The 26,147-nt window shown below is 38.8% G+C and overlaps 1 protein-coding gene across 8 annotated transcripts in view; it reads left to right on the forward strand.

The window, feature by feature from the left end:
- The window catches only part of NFIB (nuclear factor I B), a 174,450-nt gene that overhangs the window by 94,642 nt on the left and 53,661 nt on the right, over positions 1-26,147 (forward strand). For all 8 annotated transcript variants that reach the window (XR_010622727.1, XM_065745500.1, XM_065745501.1 and 5 more), the window contains exons 3-6: positions 4,631-4,684; positions 14,916-14,984; positions 16,735-16,855; positions 18,823-18,941. Coding sequence is in view for 7 of the 8 variants with exons in the window: in XM_065745500.1 (XP_065601572.1) it covers positions 4,631-4,684; positions 14,916-14,984; positions 16,735-16,855; positions 18,823-18,941 (363 nt within the window). In the remaining variant the exon portion in view is untranslated. The remainder of the gene's footprint in view (positions 1-4,630; positions 4,685-14,915; positions 14,985-16,734; positions 16,856-18,822; positions 18,942-26,147) is intronic.

Consider the following 26,147-nt stretch of genomic DNA (forward strand, 5'->3'; position numbering starts at 1 on the left):
GACAGAGAACACATACTGCTAATGAAGAATATGCTTTTGGAAAAAAATGTGACTTTTCATCCTGCAGGCTTTGCTTTCCCATATTAGGTTCTTTTAGGTCATGATGAAACCTTTCCTACCATAACAATGTTTGGAAAGATTCTGACAGATGGAGAGATGATTTGCAAAGCTGTTCCCCCAGCATGATGGCTCAGCCATCAGAGAGCTGTTGGCTGTGGGTTGGGCTGTATCCGGACTAGGGGTTTTCTGCTGTGGCTGGGTGAAGCCCTGAAAAGTCCTGACTCAAGCCCAGCTATGCTGCTCTGGGCAGGGAGACTTCTCCAGGTTTCTTGTTCTATCCTGTGTTACAACCATTTTCTTTGAGTTTTCAGTGTTGGGTGGCAGTGTAATGCTGAAAGTCTACTGTCTGTGAGACAGCTGTGATCATGACTCTGTCACTTGCCAAATAAGATGCCTTTTTTATATGTCTTGACCAGCACCAAAGTAATACATACATGGTGTCACATCTTCATGGTCCCTCATCTCTTCCTCTCCATATGCAATTCATGGACTAACAAGGGTGTATTTATATTATAATAAATGATGGATTAGTATCTGTAAGCTGAGTGAAATGAGTGTAAGGGCAAATGAAAAGTGGAATCATGGAGAAAGTTTATATGATCAGTATGAGAACCAAGGATAATTAGTTAATAATGCATGTCTCATTTTTTTTTTTAATTTTTAATTGTTTTCAAGAACTTCATCTTTATACTACTGTGCAGAAACTTAAAAGCAAATTCCTTGAACACTATGAGTCGAGGGAAGTATAGCATAGCTTACATTTCAATTCATGCATTTTCTCTTAATGGCTGCAAAAAAAAAATTAGACATCTGAGGCAGAGAATACTAAAAATTCCTCTGGAAACTGTTGAACAGCAGGGTGAATTGTATGTCTTTGCTGGATAATGATGTTCTTTGTACTTTCCTCTGCTTCTTGTTGAAGATGACTGTCTTTTTTGAGGTGCAAAGTGAGAAAACATCTTGCCTAACTGAATTGTGAACCATCAGCTTTTTTTCCCTCTGACTTAATGTAGCTGAGAATGAGGCATTCTTTCTCCCCATGTAAGGCATAGGAAATTTGTATTTTTTTTCTCACTACCAGCAGGGTTCAACAATCAGTTTTATTTAACTCCAGAGGTGGTGAGAGATGCCTGCACCTACAGACAGATACTTATTGAGATTAACTCCTGGAAATAAAAACATGAGAGCTGGGAAGGGGAGAGGGGAGGGGAGGGGAGGGGAGGAGGAGATAAAATTGGGAACTACCTAAATTTGGAAAATTTCAGTTTCATCAAATTTACGTAATGAGTTTGTTTTGCTACTGGTTGTATAGATTTACTTACAACTACTTCAGGAAGTCTTTGTGAACAGAAGTATTTGATGATAAAGTATTTGGATAAAAAGCCAGCTAGACAATGAATGATTTTTATGTCTTTCTCCATCACACCGGAAGAAAAATAAGTAATATTTTAAATCCAGTGCTCATATTGTTAAATAAATTAATGACCTTGTGCAGAAGACAAAGAGATTTAAAGTGTCTTAACATGCCTGTTGCTTCCTTGCATTGTGTGGCTTTCCTAAAACTTGTCTTTCACTTGCCTTTAGAAGAACATTACTCCAATTTCTCTTTTCATTCAGTGTTCTGTTTATAAATTGTTATTCTTATGATTTATTCCAGTAATGATCATGGTTCTCCTGTTCTTTGTGAGGCTATTTAAATCCAGTAAAATCAGAAACAGAGTGCATTATAGTTACTGACACCACTAAGAGATTTGCATGACCACAGGCCATCTTGGGCCTCTCTCTTTCATCAAGAGAAATGCTTCTGTGTGTTTTAAGTGAAGTCTTACATAGGTTGATTCTCAAATTCAGTGCACAATAATTCACTGCTTTCTAGAGATCACTGAGACCCAAATACATTAGTAGAATCCATCTGATCAGAACTTAACATGAAGGAAAGTTAAATCTGACTGGCAAATTATAATAATTAGCTAAATATCTATTTCTGTAACTGGAAATTTCCTTACTAAGTTTTTCTTACTATAGTATGAAAAATAGTTATTTTAAATAACATCAACCTTTTAACTACTGGTTTGTGGATCCATGTTGACAAATTGCTTTAAAAAAATGAAAAATATTCTTCACTTTGTTCAGCTTTTCAGTGAATTTTAACATGAGAAATCTTTGAAAATTATTTTAAATTAGGCTATGTTAATCCAGTTTCAAATTTCTGTACACCCGAAACTTTGCTGTCCAAGCCTCATTTGATGCATCTGCTGTCAGATTGGTACTTCATTAACTATCTGCTCTTTAACCATTATTGTGGACCATTATTGTGTAAAACTATTCCTCTCTGTAATTTAAATAATCTGTATAGTTTACAGAAGCAAAAAATACATTTGAAATACGTTTGAAATATACTAATTCTCCCTCTCAATAATGAAGCTCTTATTCCTGTGTAGAATAAGGAAAAAGATATTTGTTCACATAAAGGTCTATGTGCAAAAAAAATTCATATTTTTAACATTTCTTAAAGCTGATTCAATTTTAAAATTAACTTGGATTAATTTTTTAACAAGTTCTGATGCATCTTATGAAAAGTTATAGACATACTTAAATAGTTATATAGTGTTCACTATTTCCAGAAAATTTTCTGGCAGCTTAGAAGATAGTCCTGTCAGTCTTGTTATAGCAAACTGACTCAAGAAAACCAACAAAAGGTCTGATAATGCAGCATTTACTATTGCTGGACTTTTCACAACTTATGTAGCAATAAACATAAAAGTAGACGGTCATCTCAGTAGGAAGGTTTTCCTTAAGGTCCTTTCAGCAAAGGATATGATATTCAGAACATATCAGAGTTTTTGGAAGATTTAGAAAGTAAGCTTGACCAGCTATGGTGACAAGAATTTCCAGAGCCCCTGTTGCTGTGCAGTGGGAACAAGTGCCCAGGAGTCCAAGTTCCCAAACTTTTGGAGGTGCAAAATCTGGCCAGGAGCCATCCTTCATTATTCCTACAATAGGTTGAAGAAAACAGAAGAAATTCTGTGTGAAATTTTCTTTCTAGTGTAGATTTTGTGAAAGAGTGATTTCATTCTGTACTGTAAACTTTAATTGTGTTTTTAATAGCTTTGGAACTGCATTTTACACATGCCTTGTTTTTCCAGTACTGGTAGATCCCCAAATGCTTTCTTTTCTGAAGAGTTCAGCATTTCAGCTCAAGATAGTTCAGGTGAATAATTTGTGGGCCACAAAGGTGTATTTTCATTCTGAACTTCTCATCTTTAGAATTTGAGCTAGGAAAGTGATTTCTATCTCAGTAATATTATCTGTACAATTAATTTTGTGTTGTCTTAAACTACTTGAAAGGTGCGTATGTCGAGCTATGTTGCTAAGTTACATAGCAAATGGTAACAGATTTTAATGAACTCTGGGTAGCAAATGGCCTTCTAGGTTGAAGGCTATACTGGCTTTAAGAAGGGGACAGAAGGACAAGTATTTGATGATATGTACTCCCTTCTCTCTCTCTCTCTGTGGTTATATTTTCTCTTTAACACTGCAAGCAGCAACACATGCAATAACTGTCTTCACTCAGATTCAGTTGGCAGTAGGAATTTCTGTAGTACTGTGATGCAGTTCTTTGGTGGTCCTCTGCTACTAATGAACGTGGCTGCACTTTGAATCAATGGCTTTTTTTTTTAAATTGAGCCCACTCAATACTGGATACTTATATACTTTATTAATGATTGTTTTTCATTTAATTTCTTAAACTTTTTGAGTACAAAAGTGTCGTGTCTTGATTTGTTACAAAAATTTTTTAAGCAGAGCAAGGTTTTGTTATTGTTGGTGTGGGAGTACAGATAAAGGAGGATCGTATTAAGAGCAATTACTTTTATATCATTTCTTGTCTAGAACAAAGACTCAGATTTCACCCTCATATTGATTCATTAAGTGCATCAATCAAGAGTGCATTTGAAGTATACTGAGTTTGTTTTTTAATATTTTTATGTTACATAACCTTTATTTCACAACAAGCAGTTCTTACAAGCTAGGAACACAAAGGCTATATTGTTTTAAAATGGACAGCCATATCATCAGCGCAAATCTGAATCTGTGGAAGCATCCTAGGCTTTTGTGCTTAAGCAAAGGTTAAAGAAACAGGATTCATCTCTGCAAACTCCATTAGTTGCCTGATACAGTCCATATTTCTGGTCATTGCCTGAGAAGAAGCTACCTCTGCTCCTCTGATTATGCAATATTGTATTTGGGGGATGGAGGGAAAGGGAATGAAAAGGTACCCTTGTAAATGTGTTTACATCCTGAATATTTACCTGAATGACTGTTTTGTCTTTGTTCAGTGATCTATGAGTTTCCCTTGTTAGGATCATTGCATCTTTCACAATGTTTCTGGTTCTGCATAAAATGGGTAACACGTAGTGTGTTTGTTCACTAATACCTTCATGTAGAAAGTCAGGGAAATGACCTTTAAATAACAAAGTTAAGTATTAGTTTAATACTCAAGGAAGGTATTAAAAGGATGTGAGATACTTTCAAAATAAATTAGTAAAACATTTCTTTGATTTCTTTATAGATTCTGGACAACCAGGAAGTCCAAGCCACAATGATCCTGCCAAGAATCCACCAGGTAAATATAAGTTCCAGAACATGTGCAATCTAACATTGTTTGAGAACAAAGATACTACTGTTAATAGTTAAAGAGAGCATAATTGATCAGCAACATATTTTGTGCTGGTAGGTACACATAATCAGGACAAGCTGTGATTACTTTAGCTCTTTTAAACTGGCAATGCTTCAATTGTTGATTCATTGAAATTCATTTAATATATGGAATTTTTCTTTCAGTTCATGTTTTTTCAAAGTGGGGATGGGCTGAAAAGTGAGGAGACAAGATCTCCAAATAACTTTACTCTTCAGAAGTCCTCACATACTGCAATTAGCCTTTTATCTCAGAAAAAGCACCACTGCCTAACCTCTAAGTCTGTGTCCTAACAACTTCTTTCCTTTAATTTCACTTTCCATGTGCATTTAAAAATATAAATACATTCATATTGTGTAAAAGTATATCATCTCAGAGCAATTTTTGAGCACACTGTTAATGGATAATTTTAGTGACATTTGGCACTTTTTTGAGGGATATTTTAGTGAGTTCATGGAAATAGTCCTTTCAATGATTCTCTAAAAATAAAAAATTCAAGAGAAAATCAAAACCAGGCTTTGCCATTTCACACTGTTTAGGCCGAAAGCTCTTTGTGCTTTTGTGGAGTTATTCTTCTAAATCAATTTGGCAGTGCTGGTAAATCTTGTAAGTCTTTTGTTTTTTTATGAATTTTCTCAGAGTAAGACAAACAAATGTAACAGACTTCCTCATACTATCACTTTTTAAAGAGTACGGACTGACTACTGCCATCAAAATCACACTGTGTCTTCACATTTAAGCTCTCAGAAACAAATACTTATTGTTAATAAGGTTCAGCTAGCTTTGTTTGCTTTTTCTAAATGGAAAATAAACCACTCTGTGTGGCGGTTTTTCTGGATTTGTTAAAACATTAGGTAAAACAGCCTGGATTGTGGCTATACAGTTTTGTACTATGGATATGAACAAAGCATTCTCAATATGTTTTGGAATGTGCCATGTATGTTGGAACCGAAAACTCAACAGTGGAAGAACCACTGTAGCTCATTATACAAAAATCTTCTTTATTTTACTATAAAGAGCAGCAATAAATTTCCTGAAGTTTGCTGATATGTTTTGGAGTTATGAGGGCAGAACAAGTGAAAAAATTTGTCAAGTTGTTCTTCAAGTGTCTTTGGTTATTATTGTTTGTTTGTTTGTTTATTAAATACATTGCATACATTATGTAGGATAATGATTTAAACCCCTCCCAGAAATCCCTAAATTCTCAGCAAATTTACACCTAAAACAAAACTGAAATCTTTACTCACAGGGAAACACAATTTTGTAAAACTTGGAACATTTGACCTTAGAGAATTTGCTTTAAAATATTTATACTTGTAAATATAAGCAAAGCCAAATACATTACATATCATCACTTTGAAGGGTCCTTTGTAGCCTCAGTTTGAAAAGCTGGAATCCAGTCATGGAAACTTATTTTAACTATTTTAAAATTCTGTTTTAAAACACCATTCAACATTTGATGCAGGAGGGTAGAAGAATGTATTTCGCTAGTAAGGATCACATCTTCTTGTGTCCAGCCCCATCAACCCTCAGTCTCAACTCCAGGTTAGTCTAGACAGGGGTAATCTTGCTACCAACAACATGACTATATGGCAGGCAGCTGAAGAGCCTTATAGGCTTTCTTTTTTGCAGTGTTGCAGGACAAGATCAGTTACTGCAATGTCTGATGAACTCCATTGTCCCAGGAGACAGCAGGAGATAGTGGCAGAGAAATCTTTTGCTGGACTTATCATGAAACGTTATGCTTGTAATTTGAGCGTAACACTTTCTCATACTCTGGAGTTACTGTTGGTAGTACTGTTCCTTTTATCTGCAGCCAAGGGAGGACAGAAAATGCAAGCTGTGCCTTGCTTCCATTGAAACCCTTCATTTGAGCAGAGACAGTGGCATAATTGGATGTCATCTGTCTATTTGAGGATATATGAACTTCTATTATCATTCAGCTTCCCTGTGAGATACTGTTTTGCAGTTAAAATGGCAGGGGGGAAGCACTGAGGTTTGTGGACTGCAAACTACAGAGTTTCTAGGCTTGTACAAGGATATAAGATGCAAGTCACCCTCCCATAATCTTGCCTGCATAAAAGGACTGCTGTCCTGTTCTTATTAAACTTCACAACTGTTACTAGGACCAGAAGTCACTTCTGTCAGTGTCCCAGAGAGGACATACACTCTGAGGTGTGTTTTTTATATCAGGCTAGGAGCAGAGGGACTGGCTATGCCGGAAAGGTCCTGTTCTTTCAACATGTTTTGGCTTGATGCCTGCATATCAAGAAGCCAGGGTGTTGGCAAGGCATAGGTGCTGTTAGCGCTTGGATGCCACTACTTTCACAAAGACTTTGCCAAGGAGGAGGAGACTGGAAACTGAGTTGTAGTTAGTGAGATTGCTGGTGTTAAAACTGTTTTTTTCTAGGTTTGGCGAGACTACTACATTCTTTAGGGTGTCTGGTAATTTTCTGTCTTAACCATGGTAATGTCACTTGCCAAACAAAAGAACATTAAGAGCCCTTGCTGGAATTCTTTATAATATATTCTTAAAAATACACTGAATGTTTTGATAGCATAATAAAGTATTAAGTTAGTGTAGCTCGTGGTGAAAGCGGTATTTAGCTTTTGTAGCAAGATCCACAGATATCCTCTTCTAAATTTTATTTTTCAATAACTTTCATTGGGTTTATTTCTAAAGAATGAAACTTGATTTTCTGTGAGCTGGGCTGTAAAAGTCACTTCTGCAAAGAGATTGTTATGTTTGCTGCTGACATCTAGATGAGCTGAGCTGAACTGAACTGAAAGAGTTTGGACACTGTTGTTGTTCAGACCAGTCACTAAGCACCTAGAATGGTTTATGTGGTGTTAGCTGTTAAAAATTTACATGGCTTCAGAGGGAGAACTGGGACCAAGCCATAACTGGATCAGTTAGTGCTTTAATTGAAAGTAGTGGAGCATAGTGAAAACAAACAAACAAACAAAAATCAAGAACACAAAACAGCAACAAAAAACAGCAAGCAACAACCCCTGTTTGTGTCTGGGGATCTACTCAGCTACTGCTGAAGGCAAGTTTCAGAAGGAAGAAGACCCAACATGGCAGTTTCAATGTAATTCTGTATTATCTGCTACCTGTGAATTCTAGTGAAGCCATGACCTTATCTGTCTCCTAAGTGCTTAGCTTAAGGAAATTAAGAAATGAGCCTTCTTTACTATTTGTGTGACACAAAGTATCTGCAGAGCCGTGGGTTGATAGATATGGAAGGCAGAGGAACTGCTCCTTCAGTGAGTTCATCTGTTAGGCATAAGAAATTCATGACGGTGTGTAAAAAGAGAAAAACATTCAGAACCATTTATGAACTAATGATATTTACACCACCCATAAGAATGTGATCCCCGGAAATATCATCCTTACTGGTCAGTTCTTCTATTAGGGGATTTTCTGGCTTTCTTTCTATTTTATTTTTTCTTTCCTTACTGCCTGCTAGCCAAAATAGTTAGACATCAGCAAAGTTACCTGCTACTAGTCACTGGCATGAGATTGAAGCTTGGCAGGCTTCACTTATACACTGGCATTAAAATATTTGTGTACAGTTGTTGCCAGGGTGCTCAAGTCTTTCAAGGCAGTCTTTTTATACTGCTAAAATAAGGGTGGCAAATAAAAATACTGAGAGAGTAAGATGTTATGTTAATATGACAGTAAGATAGGATGGACAATGGAACAGAGTTTGAGCCTCAGAAGATCTCCTGATGGAATTGATACGAGTTACTGTTGATGCTTCATCTTTTGACTTATGGATATAGCTGAAGGAGCAGTTTTCTCTTGGTCAGATCCCTTCAGAAAATAAGAGCTATTCTTGACTAGCACTGGGAAATAAAAAAGATGTCTTGAAGGTGCAAATAAAACCTAACCATCGTCAAATAGTTGATTATGAACTTTATTGGCCAGGGAAGACAAGTGCATTCAGATTTTTGCTGTTATACAAGCAGTTGAGTTTAGAAATTATTACAGCTGTTTTCTAGTAAATGGGACCTACTCTTTTTTATTATTATTTCCTTGTAGAATTTACTTTGCTTTAGCTGAGTATAAACTTATAGCTTTCATATAAACTCTGCAGACTCAAACTCAGACAGGGCTGAATGAGGAATGAAGATGACTCGGAATCAAGCCTGTGTGCTAATGAATATTACATTTTTTTAATGTGGGAGGTGAGACATTTTTAGACAGAGATTGAGAAACTGTCTCTTCAATGTTCATTCCCCCCACCATCTGCCTTCTTCTCTTCCCCATATTAGCCCATGATATTTGAAGATGAGGTCCCAGTCTGCATGATGCATGGTTTGGTGAATCCCTAGATCCAAAATTGCTAGTCTGGAATGGGTTTTCCCGTTGTATTTTGGCCACAAATTTTATTCTGGGAATCTTTTCCAAAGAAGACCTGAATGAAATCACAATCTATTCTTTTTTTTTTTTTTTTTTTCCTAATTAAAAAAGGTGTTGCCAAAAAACAGCCTCACCTATCTCTTAATATGCAAATCTCTCTTGCAGCTGTAGAACCCCAAAGGCTTTTTTGAGCTTCCATATGGGCCAGCAGCCACAGGGAGAACATTCTTTTTGGATCAAGCCCTAAAGAACGTGTAATAAATTTATGTATATGTGACTGTTTAAGAAAGAAGTATTTCAGTTTTCACTTTTAGAATTTCTAGTTTCAGAAATCACCTCTGAAGAGTAATGTGGTTTCAACCTTTACTCTCTTCTGGAAGTGGAATAATTAAATGACTTTGAGTTTTGAATGACACAGAACAAAGATGGATATTTTACACCACTGTAAGTTACCTTCTTGTGGATGGCAAATCATTACCTTAATTAATAGGAATATAAGAGAGATTCCCTGGCCTCATCGTTGTAAGCAGCTTTTCACATGGAAGGAATGGTGCTGGAGTAGCAGTTTAAGGAACCAGCTAGAAGTGTGTTTAAACAAACATGTATTCTGCACCTTGCTTTTTCAGCATGGGAGTGGATATTCTGAAATGCTTGCTGTTTCCTGTATGCCTGCAGCCATGCCATCTCAGATAGCAATCTTCAAATAAAACAGGGTTGGGTTTAGTTAGGGCTTGATTTTCTGTGGAGTTCTCCCTTTCCCAAATGCTCTATGAATTAGTAATGACAATGATTGAGAGGTAATGTCCTTGCTTCTTTTTGCTCTCAGATCCATTCCACTTAGGGTGTTCTGGGTGGCAGTTGAGCTATCTTGACAATCAGAAACCCTCATAGATTGCATAGACACTTTTTCTAGCAGTAAGAATTTTTTGTTTTGGATGTAGGTTTGATTTTTTGTGTGACTTTTGCTGTCTATGAGTTTAAATTTAGTTAAGAATTTTCATTTGCATGGACTATCCATCCTTCTATATGAACCTAGTGTGTAAATATTGCTACTTTCACTTCTGAAGCAGTAGTGTTCTGTGGTGGATGCTGTTTTTTACTTCAAAACTTACATAGAAGAAGGATTTACTACAAAAAAAATTACTAGTTAGAAACTCCAAAAAGTTTCTTTGCCATCAGGAAGTTCCTTTTTGATACCTCACAGTCTTACATCTGATAAGAAACAACTCCACCAACATCTTTAAAATCTTGGCTGGAGTGTGTGTATGACCTGAGACCCTCTGTAGTGGAGGGCACCATGCATTTGTGTTATTCACCTTTTCTTTTTCTTACTAGGTTTCAGGCTGGCTCACCTCTTGTATTCCAGTACATGGATTCAATTAAACTATGTGTTTAAATCTTGAAATTACTGAAATACTGAAGGCAATTATAGTTCTGGTTATTAACTTCAGAGTATGGAAAATCTTGTTCTTGATAATGGCACAAACTCTCAGGCCCTTACAGTGCCAAAATGCTCAGTGGAGTTGGGATCTTTTTGCAGTGTGTTTCTTCACTGCCCCAGGAACAGCATCACTTCAATTTTCAGAAAAAAAAAAAAAAAAAAAAGCTCAAGAAAGGTGATATAACTATACAACAAGGTCAGAGACAATCATGTGATATCCAGAATAGACACATTTTCTGGACAGGATATTAATTCAACTGTTTCAACTGACATCACTACTGGAATCTTCCTGACACTACTTGGCTCATGCTATATACACTTAACTGCCTGTAAGAAATTCTTGGCCAGTGAGAATCAGTTTCTGGTACCCTTTTAATGTTACTGGCTTCAGAATGTACGCAATGAGAAGGCAAACTGCAGGTTTGCTAGGCTCAATGCTAAGGTACAGTGTGAGACTATTTCCCACTACTATTTTAACTGTAAGTAGTAGCTGTACTCCTGTAGTGTCCCTGCTGAAGATAGAACTTCCTGTAGAGGTTGATGCAATAGCGAACATTAAGAACTGATCTTCAAAAGTTTATTTTTGAAGACAGAGGAAAAAAGAAGCAATACAACAAAATTATTTAACCTGTAATTATAACAGCTTCAGAAATTGGAGTAACGCTATGTCATCTAGTATAAAGTCAAATTACATCTCTGTTTGTATTTAGTATGAGGCTTCTGTCCTCTCTTCTGACAGTCACTTCTAATGTTGACCCTGTCTCACTGGCTATTGCTTTACAATTTCTTTTTTTAAAGGTCAAAAAGTGAAAGTACATTAATACAAGTTATTTCCTGTGCTGATTTCTTCCTTACTCCTGCTTTATAAGTTTCTCAAACTCAAGTTTGCATCAGTGAAAAAAAATAGATGTTTAATAGTATTTAATGATACCAAGAAGAAATTTTATTTTTTGGCACTAAGCTGCATATAGCAGAACATGAACAGGCATTCTATTCATAAAAGTACAGTTAAATCAGAAGGCATTATAAAGGCTGGTTTAAGATTTGTAAGGCCAACGTCACTGGTAAGCTTTTAAGTAATTTGAGAACAAACCCTTTATGGGACATGTTATACATGTTACAAACTGAAAATATGATTCAATAGTTTTAACAACCTTTTCTCTATTTCAAATCATAGCCTGTTGAAGGCTGTATCTATAGTCTAGCTATTGAATGCATAATGCAGGAATAAACAGGAAGATGTATAAAGACTGAGACAGAAGCTGCTTTAGTAGCAACTGGAGTATTACTAAAGGTTTTTCTGGATTGTTAACTATATAGGAGGAGCCTGTTCAGAGCTTGGCTTGACCTGTTTATCTTTCATCCTTAATGGCACTGGCCTGGTCACAGCAGTATTAAGTTTGGTAAACGTATTTTTCTAAAAAAAATAATAAATAAATAAATAAATAATAATAATAATGAAAGAACAAGGTTTTTTTTTTTTTTTTTAACCTTACATGTACAAAAACTAAAAGTAAATAAATAAATAAAAATTGAATAAAAATAAATAAATGAATAAATAAAAATATGAATTTTGGAAATCACTTACTGATTATGCAGAGTTACACTGCAATGTCTTTGACTGAAATATTCTCTTTAACGATCTCAGAATTCAACAAGTAATGATAATTACTATAATGTATTTCAGACTGTGGTATCTCTCGAGCAGAATGAGTTTTGGTAAATAACACTTTTTATAGTACACTTGAACAGCATAGACAGCAAAGGATAATCATGACCATAAAAAAATACAGCAATTCTTCTATGAAGAATACAACAATAAAATGTTCTTAAGTGTGTTAGTTTATGGACTGAACAGATCTGAAACACATACCAAGAATTGTAATTTAAGGCTTCAAAGTCATTAACAAAGGATGTTAATGCGAGCAGTGTATCAGGAAATGCTTAGTCAAAAGACAGTAAGTCCTATACTGTACAGTTTAATAGCACAAAACATTTTTATTTTGCATAGTTGGGAGCTAAGGACAGTTTTGCAACATATCCAGTATAGATTGGTTTTCTAGCTAGTTAAAACTGTTGAGTGATACCGGAACTAAACATACCATATTTATGATTATTTTTGTGTATTCTGAGGCATTGCTGACATCAAACTTCCCTAGTAGAATACCAGGTGTATAATAAAGATGCTCAGTGCCTGCGAGGGAGTGATTCTTGTCATGGCAGTTTTTTGGTAATATTTTGTCACTTTACACATTGAAAAAAAATCAAGCTGTTTTTTAAGTAGATAGAGATTGACAATAGGTGTACATTTTCCTTTTCCTTCCTAATGTTAAGAAAAGCATTTGCAGATATCTGTGGGTGTCATTATTCTTGGTGAAATCTGGGTGAAAGTGATGCATCAGTCAACAGTGCATCTTGGTGTGACTGAATTGTACACATACACGTACACATATGTTCTATTATCTAAAATTCTAGATGAACATTTTCCTTTTCTTTCAATATGATAAACTTTGGGACTCACTGTTCTCACTGCAATGATAGCTTGACTAATGTACACTTGGGTAAAATTCTTCTTAACTCAGCCTAGCTTGATTGATCGAAGTAGAGATATTTGGATACTCTGCACAGAATCTTGGTTTTGTCTCATTACCAACTCCAGAGCTGACTGCATGGTTGTACGCTTGCTTTAAGCCGCACTTCATACACAGGCCAACTAGAAACATGAAACTAAATTTCCCTATGGAAATCTCCCCTCCATGCTGAAGGAAATAGAGAAGGGAAAGATTGTCACTGTCAGAGGAATTACTACTCTTTGTCTAACTTGTCAATTCTTTGATAAAAAAATAAGAATTAAGGAAGTAAGGAGAAACATAAATTCTTCGTAACTTTTAAGTGATACAAGTATGCCAAGTTTTGTCAAATAAAGAAGTAAATATTTGAGAAACCATATCATCTTTCCATCCAAATAGAAAATATGAAGAAAGGGTGCAAAGGAATGTAGAAGATGGAAGGTACTAGTTTTGTTTAGAAACAAGAAAGGAAAAAATAATAGATATGGAGAGAAGTTATTGAGAGAAAGAGGGAGAGAAGGAGATTGGTAGAACTACTGATAGAAATAAAGATGTGAATGGTTATCATATGAAGTGATGATGACTGGAGGATTAAAAATGATGGTACTGTTGTATCACTGTATGGCTCCACAGACGTTTGGTGCTCTGCAGGCCCACTGAACCTCATCCTGTGATTTCGCAGCTTGAGAAAATTGAGACTGGTTTATAGGTTTAACTGTCAGGGGAAGCTATAATGTATGTACTTAGTTGAATGTACTCACACTCTGAGCTTCAGTTGTTTGGTTCATTGTTTATATATGAACTGGTAAACAACAGTGCAGAGGCTCTCTGGGATCAGTAAGATTGAAATGAAGTGGTAAATAATCTTATTCCCTCTGCTATACTTGTTTTACCCCTAAGAGTAAGGAGAGGTTTGTCAGGATGTACCAAGGATGTATCTCTCAAGTGAAGCATACTTTATACAATAAAATTTCTGATTGTAGTGGCCACGTTGTTTTTAATTATCTGAAGAAAGTAGCAATTGCAAAAAGAATCCTATTGACATCAGTACTGGCAGGTTAATGTTTTATTTTTGTGCTTGTTTTTTGCTTACGACAATCACGGTGCTTTTACTAATTCAAACATGCGAAACAGAAATCTAATATTAGTAAAAGGTATGTTAATTCAGAAAAGAGGCTAGAGAGAACACAGTAAGCAGTGTTTGATGCAACTTCTTACATAACAAAAATAATGAGTAATAACTGTTAGAGCAGCAATGTGTTCAAAGGATGGATCCAAATAATTCCAGCAGCAAATAGGTATCATTCCTACTTATAAAGGCTATGTCATGTAATCTCACATAATAATTTGCTGACTATGGTGGTAAAGTCACTACCCGCAGAATGAGCTAAGTCATTGCATGTTTAAAAGGATTGTGTACTAGGACTCAACTGCTGTATTGTCCAAACAATACAGTTCTTAGTTCAACACTGACTTAAAAATTAAAGACATTAATGAAATAAACAAATTTTTAGGTTGTTTCTGGATGGTTAACTAGGAACACAGTATACTGTTTGTTAGTTTTCATGTATGTATTAGTTGCTTTCCCACAGCTCCTCAAACATTTAGATTCTGCTTGAATCTCAGCTTTCATTTGATTTTGTCATCAGCTTTCAGTGTAATTTGCTCTGCACACTATAGTGTTGGGACTTTGCTGATACTGTTGATACCTTGTGCATACATTTATCTATAGTTATTTACTGATCTCACTATACTGACTGTGTTATTGTGATCTTTTTTCAGTGTATCTTGAGGACAGTTTTGTAAAATCTGGAGTATTCAACGTGTCAGAACTTGTGAGAGTGTCCAGAAGTAAGTTCACATTTGCACTTATTCACTTCTTAATCAAGGAATTTTTTTCTTGACATCAGTCTTTTTATTTCTCTTCCTTTGGCTTGGCTTATTTTGGCATCAGAAATCTTATATACACAAATAAACAGAAAAAACCACCAACAAAACAGTGAGGCAGAATACTCTGAAATTCTCTGTCCAAAATTTGCACAGAAACTAGTTTATTTCAGAACAGGATACTTAATATATTAATTGAGCTAAAGTTAAATGTAAGCATTTGCCATGGTCAGAAACTGATGTTCAGCAATTAAGATCATATTAAATCTTCAGGAAAGTGCTGAGCATTGTCATCATGCAGTGGTAAAACACTTTTTGTCTTTCTTTCTGTCCTTGCTGGAGATATTTTTTTGCTGTCTTAGGAGACTGAGGCTAGGTGAAATACAGTTTTGTAGTTGTTAAGTGGTTAAATACATTTAAAAGTATCAGGCCATTCAGATTAAAAAAGAATCAATATTGTAGTTACCCTAGAAAATCATACCTTCTGCAGCTGTAATACATTATATACTTCTAGTAATAAGCTTTAAAGAATGTGGTTTATGTGGGATTTCTTACCACGTATTTGTTTAACCTCAAGCCACAACAGAGATGTATTTTAACTGTCAGGAAAAATACAAACCTTCAGATATATTACACAACATGCAATTATTCTTTTAAGTGCCAAAGGTAGTTAAAATGCACAATGCTCAGACAGTGAACAAAGGTAAGTCTACCACAATGTGCAACATGTAATTTATTCTTGAAATGATAAAATGCATGGTACACAGACTCTGTAAGGATTTGAAGATAGCACTGAGTGTATGTGTATTTGTGTGTAGGTGTACATATGCAAAACATTAGCTGTGGCTCTGGGTGAAAGAAAATGAAGATGGCACAACATGCTGTTACCACAGCAGGCTACTATTAACACAGAGATTTGACATAAAGGAAAAAGAGATTTTGTGTCCCCAGGTTTGTCCTTTCCAGTTATTTCAGTTCTTCCATAGAGAATAAGAGATCTCTGCATAAGCCCTTCTTCATTCACTGTGAAAGTCCAACTAGCAAATTGTAGAATCGTAGAATCAACAAGGTTGGTAAGACCTTCAAGATCATCCAGTCCAACCATCCATCCATCACCAATATTTCCCACTAAACCATGTCCCTCAGTACATCTAAATGTTTCTTGAATACCTCCAGGGATATTGACTCCACCACATCCCTTGGTAGCCCATTCCAGCACCTGACCTCTCTTTAGGAGAATTATTTCCTAATGTCCAACCTGAATCTCTCCTGGTTCAATTTGAGGCCATTCCTACTAAACCTATTGCTAGTTCCATGGGAGAAGAGGTCAACTTCCACTTCACCACATCCTCCTTTCTGGTAGTTGTGGAGAGTGATAAGGTCACTCTTGAGCTTCTTCCTCTTCAAACTAAAGATGAAGGTTGGTATTATTTTCTTCACATTAATGACTCTAGGATATCTGTTATAAAACAATCACATACACCAAATACACTATGTCTGCATAACTTCTAAGGGATTTCTAGGGACTGAGGAAGGCATTTCACTTTTTAGATATATAAGCATTGATAAAACTTGTCTGTACTTGGTTTCTGCCAGAGGCAGAAAATTAGATGCACATAGCAACATCTTGATGTTCTTCCTGGTGTTAAAAATGAAAAGATAGCTAAAAAGATAGGCAATTATCTTTGACTCTCTGTAATGATATGTTTTTCAGCACCTATAACTCAAGGAACTGGAGTGAACTTCCCAATTGGAGAACTTCCGAGCCAGCCATATTACCATGATATGAATTCTGGTATAAATCTGCAGAGGTCTTTGTCCTCTCCACCAAGCAGGTAAAAAATTGAAATGTATACTAGTGTGAGTCAATGAGGGAAAAGTGGTTCACAGCACACTGGGAACAGGGAGGAGGACGTGATTTTTCTCTGGAATCTCCATGTTTGATCTGAGGGACTCACTTATATCTTGGTTTATCATGCTCCCTTCTTCTGACTGAGAAATACCTGGTTCAGTACATCAGGAGTGGCTGACATACTCACAGACATGGAGAACCTTATTTGTCACAGAACCACAGAATTGTAGGGGTTGGAAGAGACCCCTAGAGATAACTGAGTCCAACCCCCCCTGCCAAAGCAGCTCCCTAGACCAGGTTGCACAGGTAGGCATCCAGGCGGGACTTGAATGTCTCCAGAGAAGACTCCACAACTTCTCTGCTCTGTCACCCTCACTGCGAAGAAGTTCCCACGCACATTCGTGCAGAACTTCCTGTGCTTCAGTTTGTGGCCATTTCCCCTCATCCTATTGCCACACACTGCTGAGAAGAGTCCAGCCTTGTCCCTTTGCCTCCCTTTCCTTAGATATTTATAGATGTGAATCAGATTCCCTCTTTTTTGTCCTCCTTTTGCCTTCCAGATAGTGTACTGCCTGTCATAAGCCCTATTGCTCTTTGTCTATTTCCAGCTGTCCGATGTAGCTTGAAATCACAAGTACATCAGGATCTCCCATTCTCATGGTTCCTGCACTACAGGGACTCTGGAAATGTCTGCATAGTGGGACAGCACTTAATGTGACTGCCAGTGGACTGCGGTGCTATTCCACTATTGCCTAGAACTCTTAGAGTTGCTGGTCCCCCATTTATTCCATTGTATTTTCAGGCTGACAGTTCACTTAGTGCATTTAAAAAAAATACATTTCATTTTCACAGACTATAGCAATAACAATAATAGTAATATTAATAATACCATTAAAAATTCATATTTAATTTCTTTATTAGTCAGTATAGCAGCTTCAGTATTTATTCTGAGAGAAATATGGCTTCTCTTCAATAAATGGAAGTCCTGCCTCATTTTATACAGGGACATGAAATACGGGCCTTTTGTTTTCAATTAAATTAGTCTAAAATGAAAAGTCTTTGAAAAGCTTAGGATTTTGACCTGGCAGAATACAATGAACTATGTTTTTCTCTTATTAACACATTCAGAGAACTTTCTGTTTTACCTTGATGTATGTTGTGGTTTATCCAAGTGGACAGCTAAGCACCACACAGATCTCTATTCCCAGCAGAACTGGGGAGAAAACTGGGAAAAAAAAAAAAGTATAACTTGAGGGTTCAGATAAGAAGTATTTACAAAGACAGAAAAGACAGTTCTTGAGCAGTGGCTTTCACCCTAGACAACTCCTCACAGTTTATTTTTTTTTCACAGAATGCACATTGTATAGAATTTCCCTTTGGCCAACTTAGGTCAACTGTGGTTCTGTCTTCCTCTTCCCCTTGTCCCTCACAGCTCCTTCACTGTAGGACAGCACGAAATGTTCATGGCTTTACACAGCACTCTTCAGCAATAACTAAACACTGTTCCAACAACTCTATTTTTTTCTTGTAGCCAAAACACCTGCCACTATGCACTGTCCAGCTGAAAAGAGGATGACCTTACTAGTTATCTTTTCCAGTACTTTATTTTGCTTTTGTGATTTCTGTGTTATTTAACATTCCCATGAGAAAACTTTTCATTGGTAGGTTACAGGAACTGTTTTCTTGTTTGATTAGTGAAGTGCTGGTAGACTGAGAACAGCTACAGCTTTTCTATTACCCAGTCATGCCATCTCTAAAATTTTTAGTCATGTGAAAAGTGCAAGCACCCACCCAAATTACTTTATTACATAATAGTTTGCAAAGATCTAAAATCCAAACTTTTGTGCTTTATATGTCTTTCTATTGAATATTTTTGTTGAAATACAAAGTTTATATATCATTCCTGTCTGTGTATCATTCTCACTGCCAAACCTTACATTACTTCAACAGCAAAAGACCCAAAACTATCTCCATAGATGAGAATATGGAGCCAAGCCCAACAGGAGACTTTTATCCTTCTCCAAATTCACCAGCTGCGGGAAGTCGGACATGGCATGAAAGAGATCAAGGTGAGTAATACAGGACCATTTTATCTCAAAGTATATTCAAATATACAAAAAATACTTGCATCTGCCTTTTCATTACTACAATAAATTAATGTTTTTAGAAGAATCATTTTTATGTCGTATGTGTATTTGCTGGTCTTGTAGTTAAAAACAACAGTCAACAGGACATGGTATGAACAATCAGATGGTGGTGTTTCAGTGTGGTGGCTGCCTTATCTATTGTTTGAAAAGAGCTGCTGTAAATTATATTGTATAATGAAACTGTGATCATCCCAGCAAGACTTCAGTAGAGAAGAAATATCTCCACACAGTGGTTGAGACAGTGCTAGTTTACACAGCTTTTGCTTTGCCATAATACGTTCTCCTGTACGTATATTCAGTCTATAATCTGTGTTTAACAATATGTCCAGCAGGCCACCCCCAAGAGCCCTCACATAGGGTAAAACTGTTGCTGTATTTTAGGTTATCAGGAATGAAGGACATGTTTCTTCAGAGAGAAAAATGATGATTGTCAAAATACTAAAGTTATTTGTTATAAATTTCTCTCATGCTAGCTTGGTGTTTCATAAACCTCAGTTGCAGTGCAGTATTTCCCATCACTTTTGTGATGTGAAAACTTGTATATATTTACATATATACGAACATTGGATTGGTTAATTGGTTAATGACTGAATCATTGGACTCAGTCATTGGTCCTATGATTGAGATAAAACAGCTCTCCGAATTTGTGAAAATGCACAATAGAATATGCAAAAGTGAAACAAAAGAAAACATGCAGCTGCTTCCTTTGCTGATCTTCTGATGTTTGCCTTCATTTTCTTCATGATCATCACTGTTCTTGGTTCTTCAGCACAGATCATAGAATCATAGAATCATAGAAAGGCTTAGGTTGGAAGAAACTTCAAGAATCATCAAGTTCTAACTCCCTTGCTGCAGGCAGGGAACTGCTAGATCAAGTAGGTTAGATCAAGTTAGATCACTGCTAGATCAAGTTAGTTTGCCCAGGGACTCATGCAACCTGGCTTCAAACATCTCCAAGGATGGGGCATCCACAGCTTCACTGGACAACCCATTCCAACACCTCACCACTTTCTCAATGAAGAGCTTCTCCCTGACACCAAATCTACTCTAAATCTTCTCTAGTTTAAAACTATTCCCTCTTGTCCTATCACTAACAATCCAAAATTGTAAAATGTTTATTTTTCTCCTGATTATAGTCTGCCTTTAAATACTGTCTCACTGTAGCCTTCTCTTCTTCAAACTGAACAAAGCACAGCTCTTCAGCCTGTCTGCATAGGAGAGGTGCACATCTTTGTGGCCCGCCACTAGACCCGCACCAAATGTTCCATATCTTTGCTGTGTTGGAGGCCCCAGGCCTGGATGCAGTACTCCAAATGTGGCCTCATGAGGATGGAGCAGAGGGGAACAATCAACTCCGTCTCCCTGCTGGCCACCTCTCTTCTGAAGGAACCCAGAATAGCTTTGGCCTTTCAGGCTGCAAGCACGTACTTTTGATCATGTTAAGTTTTTAATCAGCCAGGGCCCCTAAGTCCTTCTCAGCAGGGCTACTCTCAAGGAGTTCTTCTCCCAGTCTGTATACATATCTAGAATTACCCTGACTCAAGTGTAAAACCCTTGTGTTCCCCAATTTTATATTGCTTTTGTCTTTTTTTTTTTTATTGCTCAGTTTCCTCTTTCAACTATTGGTGCAAAATAGCATCAGTACTTTATCTAGTTACTTTTTTCACATTTTGGTTTTTGCTGGTCTCCTTTTAATCTGTTTCTTCCTACTCTATGACCTGTGCTCACATTTCTGCTCTTTGACCCATTTTCTACTCACACAGTTGCTTGCTTTGTATCTTTTATACTTCATTTTTCCTCTTGAGAGCTCCTTCTTATTTCTATATGTATGTAGTATTTGTGGTTGAATTTAAAAAAAAATCTTGCCATTGGCTCTGCATAAACAAACTGTCTCCTGTGTGATGTATTCTCTATGATTGTTACCTGTTTTTTGATGATACCTTTATTATCCTCCAGCAGATACAAGTTCTCATCTCAACTCAGTTCTTTGCTTATAAAATAGTTTTTGTGGTAATGGTAAAACTGTGTAAAGTTCTTCTCTGAGGTGGTCTCAGTCCCTTTATGCTTCTGTGTGAGCTGTTGGAGATTCTAAGAAATGCAGTGCATGGAAAGCTTACTGAGGGAGCCTTTCATAGACAATCTTCATGGTTCCCTACTATTTCAATTGTTTTTTAGCTCTTGGATCATTTTGCTGCTAAGAACTTTGCGAATTTGTTCAATTTTACCTGCCTTCTTCACTCCACGTTTCTCATCAGTGAGCAGTATTATTGTTCTGATTGCTTGAGTGGATTAACAATGAACCTTTACTAAATCTGTGCCATTGGGTAGCTAGAATTTTGAACTGAAGCAACCTTTGACTCTCTGTTTCCAAAACTGAGAAACTAATAGCTTCAGTTTACATTCTTGCCTGAGTACCCTATACTTGAACACTGCTGGTCAGAGTAGAACTTTATCAGATGCCTTTCAGTAAGGTTGCCTTTGAGAGATGGTGAGTGACTCCCTTTCTTGTGAAGGGAGTCACTCTTATCCCACTGTCCAATCTGAAGACCATTTCACTGAAGGAAGTATATGTGTTTTGCCCTTCATGATGTTTGGCTTCAACCAGTTTCTGAGGTTATCCTACTGCTGGGGAAATGTTATAAGATAGTGTTCACAGTGTTTGCCCTTGGTAACTAGTATTGTGGAGAATGGGTATGCGGCAGCTTCTTGTATATTTCTTCTATTGCAAATATGACAGATGCTTGATATTGCTGTGAAAAAAAATATACGTCATATATTTAGTAGATAAGTGAACGTCTGGAGAGATGATTGTATGGGTGCTTCTGCTGTAATCTTTAACATTTGTACAGATTCTCTAGGCTTACACATGCATCATAGAATCATAGAATCATAGAATCATAGAATCATAGAATCATAGAATCATAGAATCATAGAATCATAGAATCATAGAATCATAGAATCATAGAATCATAGGGGTTGGAAGGGACCTCAATCATTGAGTCCAATCCCCCTGCCAAAGCAGGTTCCCTACACCAGGTTGCACAGGTAGGCGTCCAGGCGGGTCTTGAATATCTCCAGAGAAGGAGACTCCACAGCCCCCCTGTGCAGCTGTGCCACTGCTCCGTCACCCTCACCGTAAAGAAGTTCTTGCGCACATTTGTGCAGAACCTCCTGTGCTGCAGTTTCTGTCCGTTCCCCCTTGTCCTGTCTCCACACACTGCTGAAAAGAGTCTGGCCTCGCCACTTTTTCCCCCACACCTCAGATATTTATAAACCTGGATCAGGTCCCCTCTCAGTCTTCTTTTCTCAAGGCTAAACAGACCCAGTTCACTCAGCCTTTCTTCATAGGGGAGATCCTCCAGGCCCTTCACCATCTTTGTGGCCCTGCGCTGGACTCTTTCCAAGAGATCCCCATCTTTTTTATACTGGGGAGCCCAGAAGTGGACACAGTACTCCAGATGAGGCCTCACCAGGGCAGAGTAGAGGGGGAGGATCACTTCCCTTTACCTCCTGGCCACGCTCTTTTTAATGCATTCCAGAATGCCATTGGCCCTCTTGGCCACCAGGGCACACTGCTGGCTCATGGTCAACCTGTCATCCACCAGGACACCCATGTCCCCCTCTACAGAGCTCCTCTCCAGCAGGTCACCAGCACCAGCTCCCTCAGCACCCATGGATGCACCCCATCAGGTCCCATGGATTTATGAACATTTGCATTGCCTAGGTGCTCACAGACCACCTCTTCCCTGACTAAAGGAAAGTCTCCTATTCCCCAGACTCTCTTACTAACGTCCAGGGTCTGGGATTCCTCACTGAAAACAGAAGCAAAGAAGGCATTCAGTATCTCCGTCTTCTCAGCATCCTCCATTACCAGAACACCCCCCTCACCTAGTAGGGGGCCCAGATTCTCCCTAATTTTCCTTCTACTGTTAACATACTTAAAAAAAGCCTTTTTTATTATCCTTTATCACTTCTGCCAGATTCAATTCCAGGTGGGCTAAAGCCTTCCTTGTTGCATCCCTGCAGGCCCTGACAACCTTTCTATATTCTTCCCAAGTGTTTAGACCCTTTTTCCACATTTCATGGACCTTCTTCTTCCCTTTGAGTTTGCGCATGAGCTCCTTGCTCATCCATGCAGGTTTACCTGCCACCTCTTCCTGATTTCTTGCTCAAAGGCACACACTTCTTCCTCAGCTTGGAAGAAGAGCTGTTTAAATGCTGCCCAGCTCTCACAGGCTCCCTTATCTTCTAACATCCTAGCCCACGGGGTAGCTCCAAGTAGGTCCTGGAAGAGATCAAAGTTGGCTCTCCTAAAGTCCAGGGTAGCAATCCTACGTTTTTCCTTTGCTTCTTCCACTCAGGATCTTGAACTCCACCATCTCATAATCACTACAACACAAGTTGCCCCCAACCTTTACTTACTTAACAAGTCCTTCCTTGTTAGTGAGAATAAGGTCCAGTAACACCCCTCCCTGTGTTGGTTCCTCCACCATCTGTATCAGAAAGTTGTCTTCAGCACATTGCAAGAACCGTCTGGACCATGCGTGCTTGGCCAAGTTGCTCATCCAGCCAATATCTGGATAATTGAAGTTCCCCATAAGCACCAATGCCTGGGAACGTGAGACTCTTCTAATTGCTTATGGAAGACCTCATCAACCTCCTCTTCCTGACCAGGGGGCCTGTAGTACACACCCACAACAGTGTCACCCTTACCAACCTGCCCCTTGATTCTCACCCGCAAGCTCTCCACTGCTACATCACTCTCCCCCAAGTGGAGTTCAGTACATTCTAACTGCTCTCTCACAGAGAGAGCAACTCCACCACCTCGCCTTGCCAATCGATCTTTCCTAAAAAGCACGTAGCCCTCCATGGCAACATTCCAGTCATGAGAGCTGTCCCACCACATCTCAGTGATCGCAGTGAGATCATGGCCTTGCGACCGCACGCAGATCTCCAACTCTTCCTGTTCATTTCCCACGCTGCGCGCATTAGTGTACAGACACTTAAGGGAAGCAGCATCCCGCTGCCTCTCACCATGCCTAGGAACTCTACTCTCTTTACCCAGAAAGCTCTGTTTTGAGCCTTGAACTACCTCCTCAGCCCCAGCGGCCCTCATTTTCACCCCTTCCCCCTTCATACCTAGTTTAAAGACCTGTCAATAAGTCCTGCCAGTTCCTCGGCTAGAATCCTCCTACCCCTCAGAGACAGGCTGCTTCCATCTGCAGCCATCATGCCGGGTGCTGAGTAAATTGCCCCGTGGTAAAAAAAAAAAAAAAAAAAACAGAATTCCTATGTTTGCACCAACTCTTAAGCCATTTATTTAAGAGGTGGGCTTTTTGGGTCCTCCCGGTATCCTTCCCTGCCACTGAAGGTATAGAAGAAAAAATCACCTGCACAGCTGTTCCTTCAGCTGTCCGCTCCAGTCTCCTGAAGTCATCCTTGATAGTCTTCAGGCTTTTCTCAGTGACTTTGTCACTGCCAGCCTGAACTGTCAGTAGTGGGTAGTAATAAGAAGGGTGAATCAGTCTGGGAAGTCTCTTAGAAATGTCCCTGACCCGTGCCCCAGGAAGGCAGCACACCTCCCTGCGGGTAGGGTTAGGCCGACATATAGGACCGTCTATTCCTCTCAGCAGGGAGTCACCTATGACAACCACCCTTCTGTCCTTACGGGTGGAGGAAGTCTTGAGGCGTGGGGTCAACTGCTTCACCAGAGGCACCCTCAGGTGTGGGCCTCCCTCCACACCCACGCTCATCTCTCCCTCGACTTCCAGGGCCTCAAAACTATTCCGCAGAGGCACCTGGGGTGCTGAGGATGGTTGAGACAGGGGATGCCCACTTTGCCGAGTCGGTATCCGTTTCCACTCATCCTTCTCTCTCAAATTGCCTTGCTCTGCTCGGCAACAACAGGGCAGGGGCTCCACCACTGTGTGGTGAATATCACTTTGCCCTTTTGGGAGAAGGTTACACTTGTATTGCTAGGGGTAGGAGAGGACAGGGGCCTCACTGCAGTAGGAACGCAGTCTGCCTGCCGATTCCCCTCTATCACCTGTTTGCAAGGCGACAGGGGTGACATGCTCTGTGTGGAGCCTCAGCTGTGTGCCAGGATCTCAAGGACGACAGGGACTGGCACCACCAATCAGTCTCCCTCTCACAATCCTTTAGAGTCCTCAGCCTCTCCACCTCCTTCAGGCAGACCACAAGATTAAGTAAGTCATTTACTGGTCACACCTCACACAAGCACTGCCTCCATCATCAGGCACTGCAAAGGCCAGGCTCTGGCACTCATCACATCCAGTGACCTGTACACTAGTGTGCTTTTTTGGGACCTCAGTCTGGGTCTCCACACTCTTCTTATTTGCAACCTTCCTCATACATGTGCAGGGGACCTCTGTCTGGGTCTCCATATTTTTCCTGGCAGTAGCCTTCTGCCGGGGGGCAGCCATGGTAAACCACTAGACCAATAACACTAGCACAAATTAGAATAGCCTTTACAAGGGTGTGAATGAATAACCCCACCCTGCTACTGGTAGTGCTGGCTCTGCCGTCACCACGTTAACAGGTCATTGACAAGTGCTCCCGCACCTGTCACTTGTTTCAGTGAAAACGACAGTGACAATACTCCTCTTCGTCTTGGTGGGCAGTGCCCTCCCAGAGGCTCTTTCTGGGCAGTGGGCGCGGATGGAGAGCCGCTGCCCTGGCAACACTCCCGTGAGAGCTGCCGACCTGCTCTGATGCCTCAGGAATCCCTGGGTGAGGGAAACCGAGTGAATCCCGTGTGTACCCCGAAATCAGCTGCCTCAACTCTGGCTCCGAAACAGCGAACCTTGGCAATCAAGGGGTAGAAACATGACTTTGGTATTTGTGATTGGGACAGTATATGGCATTTGTGAAATCTAACCCAACTAGATTAAAATTTTCCTCATACCACAGTTGTAAAGCTCCAGACCTTGTCCTTTTACTGTTATTTTTTTTTTCCTGGCACCCTACTTCCAGGATGTCCTTTTAAGTATACCAGATGCTGTGCTTCTTGGTAATTTTTGGGTGTGTTCACTGTTTCAATATTCAGTTCTAAGCAGAAATAAGTAAGCATATCTGAAAAGTTGAAATTGTAGGTGGTGTAAGTTTGTT

Source organism: Cyrtonyx montezumae, unplaced genomic scaffold, assembly GCF_038088225.1.
Source record: "Cyrtonyx montezumae isolate F1298 unplaced genomic scaffold, pur_monq_1.0 scaffold_36, whole genome shotgun sequence".
Taxonomy (NCBI): domain Eukaryota; kingdom Metazoa; phylum Chordata; class Aves; order Galliformes; family Odontophoridae; genus Cyrtonyx; species Cyrtonyx montezumae.